The sequence below is a fragment of the Glycine max genome, chromosome 2, assembly GCF_000004515.6.
Source record: "Glycine max cultivar Williams 82 chromosome 2, Glycine_max_v4.0, whole genome shotgun sequence".
Taxonomy (NCBI): Eukaryota; Viridiplantae; Streptophyta; class Magnoliopsida; order Fabales; family Fabaceae; genus Glycine; species Glycine max.
Genome location: NC_016089.4, coordinates 2,735,211 through 2,742,263, shown reverse-complemented (window position 1 = coordinate 2,742,263; position 7,053 = coordinate 2,735,211). Strand labels below are relative to the sequence as shown.

At 30.7% G+C, this 7,053-nt stretch overlaps 1 protein-coding gene across 1 annotated transcript; it reads right to left on the bottom strand.

Moving 5' to 3' along the window:
• Positions 1 to 2,166, bottom strand: LOC100806069 (UDP-glycosyltransferase 74B1). Its single transcript, XM_003519384.5, has 2 exons — positions 1,464 to 2,166; positions 1 to 868 (listed from the first exon to the last, which is right to left on the bottom strand). Exons 1-2 carry the CDS (start codon positions 2,109 to 2,111, stop codon positions 143 to 145), a joined length of 1,374 nt encoding a protein of 457 aa, XP_003519432.1. The 5' UTR covers positions 2,112 to 2,166; the 3' UTR covers positions 1 to 142.
• Between the last annotated feature and the right edge of the window lie 4,887 nt (positions 2,167 to 7,053).

Here is a 7,053-nt window from a genome sequence, read left to right as displayed (position 1 = left end):
TGAAACTAAAAAAGGATGCCATACATTCACATAAATTTCCATATTGAAAAAGTGAACACAAATGAGACCAGAATACATGCATCCACTAACAAATAACAACTGATGATGAGAATAGGCACTCAGTATACTTTCAAACTTCCATTCATATCAGATTCATCAAATGATTCACAAACTGATTAATGTGATTATCAGAGCTGCCTCCTTCAGCAACTGCTTCCCTAGCCAACTTCTTCCATTTATGGGCGTTCCTTCTAATCTCTCGGCTTCTTTCACCCTCCATCACAACCTTCAAACTCTTGACAAACTCTTGCTTCCTCACAATTCCTTTCTCATCCTCCTTAGGCCACACACCAACATCCCAGATTTCATCCAAAAACTTAGCATCAGGCAACTGGTCAGCCCACTGTGGCAAACACACCACCGGAACACCGAGGCTAAGGCTTTCGAGGGTGGAATTCCAGCCACAATGTGTCACAAAGCAGCCAGTGGCTTGGTGAGCCAGCAATTCAAGTTGGTTACACCATGTCACAATTAGACCCTTATCTTTTACCAATTCTCTGTACCCAAGAGGCAATTTGCCATGTTCAGATTCTCTTAAAACCCACAAGAAACTCACCCCACTTTCTTTCAATCCCCATGCCACCTCTTCCACCTGTTCTGCTGTCAATGACACCATGCTTCCAAAGGAGATGTACACCACAGACTGCGGCGCCTTTGCTTCCAACCAATTGCTGCACTCTTCAGCTAGAGGCTTCCATAGACTTGCTCCATACCCTTTGTCCCCTTTAATCCTCCCATCCAAGTAACTAGAAGGGACCATTGGCCCTATCATCTTCGCCGGAAAGAGCTCCGTTAAGCCTTTCACCACCTTTCAAAGGGAAACCATCACCAACAATGTCATAAACTCATATTGAATCAGAGAAAGCAAAATATACTAGAACAACAAAAGTCACAATAGTTAACCAATAAATTCTGATAAATCACTAAGTCATATCACAAACAGATAAAAAGACATTTAATACAACTCTATGCAGTGTCAGACAATAAGATACATAAAAATGCTCTTAATATTAAGCACCTTATTTTATTTATTTGGTAAATTCTCATTTCTCATAGTTTTTTTGGGAGCTCATCTTATTTTTTAGGTCCTGCTCTGCTTTAGTTTAGGTCTGTTCCACTTTTTTATATTTTTGTCGTTCATATTATTTTTTAATTTCAGTTTCCTCCTCTTATCCTTGTTTCTCTTGGACCAAATTAATCATTCGGTGAATTTACCACACTAAAGGTGGGAACACGTGTCAAAAGTTTATCTAGCGTGACATCTCTCACAATTTATCATGTGTCATGGAATATGATCAAATTAGATGGTAAACCGACAGAAAGACAAACTTTAGTCAATCATAGACATTTCAAGAGATGAAACATTTGAAACGAAAAGAACATGAAGTAAGGGAAATATGTACCTCGCTTTCCAATGCTTGAAAGGTGTTGACGAAGATCCAATCCGCATTGTTCAAGTTGGAGAATTGGCTCAATTTCATGGCCATGTAAGCGGGATAGCTCTCCGGAAACTTAACGAAACTCGGGAGGGAGCGAGAATCCAAGGGAGGAAGACCAGGAAGACGCAGGGGGAGGTCTTCCGTCTTAACAGGGAGCTGAAGGAAACCATGATGAATGCGACAGAATATGTTGCAGACGGCGGCTGAGTTTGTGAAAAAGGCGGCTCCGTAAAGGCCATTCTGCTTGGCCACGTCGAGAGCCCACGGGAAAAAGGAGTCGTAGACAATGCAGGTGACGGGAGAGGGAGTTTGTTGGTGTTTTTTGATGAGCAGAGACAAGGTCCTGGAACCGTTTGTTCTGAAGGAGGCCAGGAAGAGCTGCATGTTGTTGTTTGTTTGGGCGAAGCCCGCTTGGTCGAAGCCATCGGAGATGGCTTCGATCGTGATGTTGGGTGCATTGATGGAGTTGGCAGTGTAGTGAGTGGTGGCAACTGTGGCTTTAACGCCCTTTGAAGCTAATCTTTTTGCGAATTGGAGGAGGGGGTTGATGTGGCCTTGGGCAGGGTATGGCAGAACAAGAACGTGGACGTTGTTTTGCCTCTGCTCAGCCATTTTGTGTTTCTGTTTTTGAGGAGTGATGATGATGATGGTCTTCTCCAGAGTCTTATTTATAGGCCGCAACATGGGGAAGCCAATTTGTGGGGTGTTTCATGTTTGTTTTGCTTCTTAGACTGGATTCCACGGAATTGGAAGTCGGCTGGTTTTGGAATTCTCTTACTATATTTAGGAAAAACAAATAACAAGTAACTTTATCTATTTTATGAAATAGAAAGTTATATTGTAGTATGCCATGATTCTTTAAAATAATTCTTGACGCTAAAACTCATTATTAACCTCTTGTATCTTAATCATATTTTTTAATTTGGTCAACTTGAACTTTTTGCTAAATTAAAAGAATTTGTAATTAAGTCTTTAATCTATTACCATTTTTGCAATTAAGTCTTTGAAGCTAGTAAAATCATCACAAAATAGTTTTTTTTTTTGTAATTTGAAGTCACCGTAAATTAACTCCAGGAACTCAATTACAAAAAATTTACTCCCATAAGATTAAGGGTCCAATTATATATTTGTTTAATTTTGAAACCAATTATTAAAAAAAGTTCATGAACCAACTAATGATATTAAATCTTCTTAAAATTTGAGTCATTTTTTGATAAGAAAAGTTAAGAGCACATTTTCTTAATACACTCATTTTATAATAGTTGATGAAAGGTGAATTATTTTAACTTTTGACATCAATTGTTATTATATTCAATCTATTAAAGTGACTTTTTATATCAGTTATAATTACAATTGATATAAAAAGTCAATTTTTAAATTGATTATAACTATAATTGATGCACAAAAATATAAAAAAGTGACATTTTATATTATTTTATTACTAACCTGATGGTAAAATACATAAAAATTAAAAACTTGAATGGCGAAATTTGGGAAATGTGAAAAATTGGATGGTAAAATTTGTGAAAAAAATTGAATGACAAAATCCACAAAATCATAAAAGTTGGATGATAAGATCTACAAAAATAAAACTTAAGTGGTAAAATTTACAAAATAATGAAAATTTGGTTGTAAAATTTACAATTAAGCCTAATTAAAAAGAATGAGTTGCACTTCACTATGTTTCAACTAACTACTATAAATTTTATTTTGATAACATAATTAGTTTCTTTTACTTCTAATAAGTATAAATGCTTTACACAAGTTGATTAATTTTATATGATGCATTAGTAAATATTAAATGCAAACATTTTTCAACAAAAAATCAAACTAATTGTGAACTGTCATAGTTGACTCTCCTAAGAGAGGTTGACATAATTATACTCAAGCATTTTTGTCACATGGCTTAATGCTTAGAGGACTATGGATCATCTTGGATGACTCTTTTAAGAGAAGTCAACTCATACTCAAGTATTTACACTATAATGGCTTGATGGCGGGAGGGGTGTACACCATATTGGTTGACTTTTTCGAGAAAGGCCAACTACTACATGAGTCGACTTTAATATCACAAGTATCCAATATCGTACTAACATGTACAAGACCAAATTTGTTGGGATGTGACGAAAGGATCAGAGAAACATCATGTCCTAACATGTCAGACACAAGACACACACTACCACACACCCATACATTTATGAAGAAGACAAGTTTATGCCAATACAATGGCATGGAGTTCGAGGACTAATATAGATGAAGACACATGAGCAAGTGGGCATGACTTACCTTAGGTTCATGATTAGAAAAGGTTAGGAGAGAGGCATTGGCAAAAGCTTGAGTTAGGACTTTATGTTCTATCTCTAGTGTTGTTCAAAGTGAATGATAATAAAATAAACTAATGATTACACATACATGCATACCTAAGGTGAATGTATCAAATGAAAAGCGGAAAAAAGTGATGAAAGCATTTCTTTATCGTCTAGACTTCAATATTTATGAATTTTGACTATTTTTAACAAAAATAGATGAAAAATTAGTTGATAAGTATTCGATAAAACTAACTATTAACGTAATTGAAAAAAAAAATGTAAAATGACATAAAATACATATTTAAAAAAATAATAAAAAATTGAATAAATATTTTAAGAATAAAAAAATATAAAAAAAATAAAAAGTAAAAACTAACATGTTAAAAAAAATACTAAAATACTTAAAAGAACTTATTTACTAAATACTTAAACTAATTTTTAACTAAGAAAAAAAACTAAAAATTAAATGAGATGATTCCTTGACTCCTAGAACAAAGTCTTAATATGCATTTTAAGGAGCGGACCCAAGTTATTTTACGTTACCTTTAGATAAAGACCCACGTTATTGTACGTAAAGAATAGAGTAGTAATATAAAGATTTATGTACAGTAGTATTTACTATGCAAACTTACTCATTATTTTTTATTCTTTATTCTATTTCTATCACACTATACAATTTATTATCACATGCAAGTGTCGATACATCATTTTCTTAAAAATAATTTTCTGATACTTTGTGGCAGCAACAATTTGAGAGAACAGATGACAAAGTACGAAAAGGGTAATTAAAAACAACTTTTGTGCATGTGATGAATAATAATAGCTTTTTTAGGAATATTTTTTGGACCTACTATTTAATACGAATCATGCATACGTGGGTAAAGGGAAGAGAAATAAAAGAGAGATAAGGTGTGACGGTGATGTCCAGTGTCCACATTTATTTGATGTCCAATCGGTTTACGTTGCCAGAATCGATCGAAACCTGCCACTTGACAATTACAGGATTTCACCGACTTTTTTTATTTTATTTTCTGTCAATCTATTTATATTGCGGCTTAATTTTGGAGAAAAGAAAAAAAAAGGGAAATTTCAAATTTGTTCTGTACTACAAAAATTATGAATTATCACACTAATTCTTTGCAAAATTATAAAAAGTATAACGTTGTTCCATTATACACCAGAAATATCGTGTGCTTCAAATTAAAGAGTGTCGAAAGATAATTACCATTTGTTGGTATTGAACAAGACTCAAACACTCTAAAACTGATGAGATAGCGTTGCCTAAAAAATAAAGCAATTGAACCTCAATAAAAGATGGTTTGTTTATTTGTTTGAGATTCAAGATATACTCTCTTTTTTTTTTTCAGGAGATTGAAGGTAAACTTAGAAAAAAATGAAATTAATTATGCAATCTATTCCTATATCATAATAAAAAAAGAGTATTAAAAATAAATATATTAATATAAAAAAATTATTAATGTTTTTATAGGATTGTTATTGTTATATATATATATATATATATATATATATATATATATATATAAAAGCTAATTTAATGAATTTTAAAAAATCTTTAAAATATATCACATATTTTTTTTATAAATACTAGCAACACTCTAATATTTTTTAACATTATTTACTATTAGAATCATGGATTTTGATGATTTATACTTATTATAAATTAGGAAATTTATTAAATGTGAAGTGAGATCTATAATAAATTTATTTATAAAGAAATTTTTTAAGAGAATGTTGTTAGTATTTATCTGTATTTTAACTTGGACAAAGCTTAAAAAAAATGGTGAAACATTATTGAGCGATACTTAAGATATATATGTAATTAAATTTTTAAGAATAACATTTTCAAGAACATTACTTTACTGATGTTTAGTGAATTAAAAGGTATGTCTGGTTGTAGTTTAATATTTTTAAGATTTCTTAAATTCAAACGGTAGAAAGAAAGAAAAACTAAAAATAGACATGAAAGTTACTAATTGGAGTATATGATAAGAATGCTATATTCCTACCCTTCATCATTGAATTATCGCCAATCAAAAGTATGATTCATTCTTAAAAATTAATTTTGTCCGGAAAAAATCCTTTAAAACTCGCAATAAATATGAGAATGCAATATTTTTAAGCTCATTCCCGAAAATAATTTTATAAATTTTGAAATAAACTCTTCTAATCTTCCTGGAAAATCTTTAAAAAAATATCACCTGGTGAAGGGAAATATAAAGTCATAATCAATATTTATAGATTTTTTAATCTCAACTCATGAATCGTTTCTCTAATCAGAATCAAATTTAAAATTCTGTCATTTGTGTTATTTGATTCTTCCCATTCAATAACCAATCCACGTTCACATCCTTCTAATTATGAACTTGCAACCTTATTTTTTTTTTAGTATACGTGTAAGTCAAAGACACAAAAGGTTGAATTATTTATGATATTTTTAAAGATGATCAACTAGCACTTTTGCGCTTAATTCCGGCACGGCAGTTGTCTTGTCAAATGCTCAAAATTACTTCGATTTCATTGACTATTGTTCTTAGGTTGAGCTGTTTTATATATAAGGTAGATCAATCACTTTTTAATTTGTTTAATTAGTTTAAAAGGTTGTCTCATTTCATAAAATTGTTTGATAAATAAGTTTGTTTGACTAATTTATTTTTAACATGCTATTTAAATATGTTTGACAAGATAAATAAATGAATCTTAAACATTTCGCTTTTCCAAAATAGACCATTTTAAAAAAAAATACCCGTAACTTTTTTTAAAATGTTATTTCATATAACGTTTAAGTTTATAATTTGTTAACTTTTTATTTTCACTATTTTACTAAAATTCTTCCTTTATATCTTTATTGTATTAACGTCATAATGTTAGAACTAAAACAAAATAGAACAATTTATAAGAACTAAAACGGTATATTTTTTTATGCATGATCAAAAAGAGGAATTAAGATAAAATGAGAGACAAATACATATTTTATCTTAAAATATAAAAGGTAAAATTATTTAAAAAATATATAATGAACATACTTCAAGTAATTATATATGTTTTTATATTATTTTATATTTATTATTTAAAATTATTAAAAACTTAATATTTAACGTTCTCTATATATCTAATGTCATAATTTTAAAGAACAGTTTCATTTTCTTTTTTCACTTCTTAACCTTTATTTTAAGACCCAGATATCAATAAATCAAACCTGGATTGGGGATTGCCTTTATCAATAT

Excerpts from the sequence above, each read along its gene's own strand:
- LOC100806069 (XM_003519384.5), bottom strand. The coding sequence starts at position 2,111 with ATGGCTGAGCAGAGGCAAAACAACGTCCACGTTCTTGTTCTGCCATAC. Across the intron at positions 869-1,463 it reads TTCAAGCATTGGAAAGCGAG|GTGGTGAAAGGCTTAACGGA; the intron begins GTACATATTTCC and ends TCCCTTTGAAAG.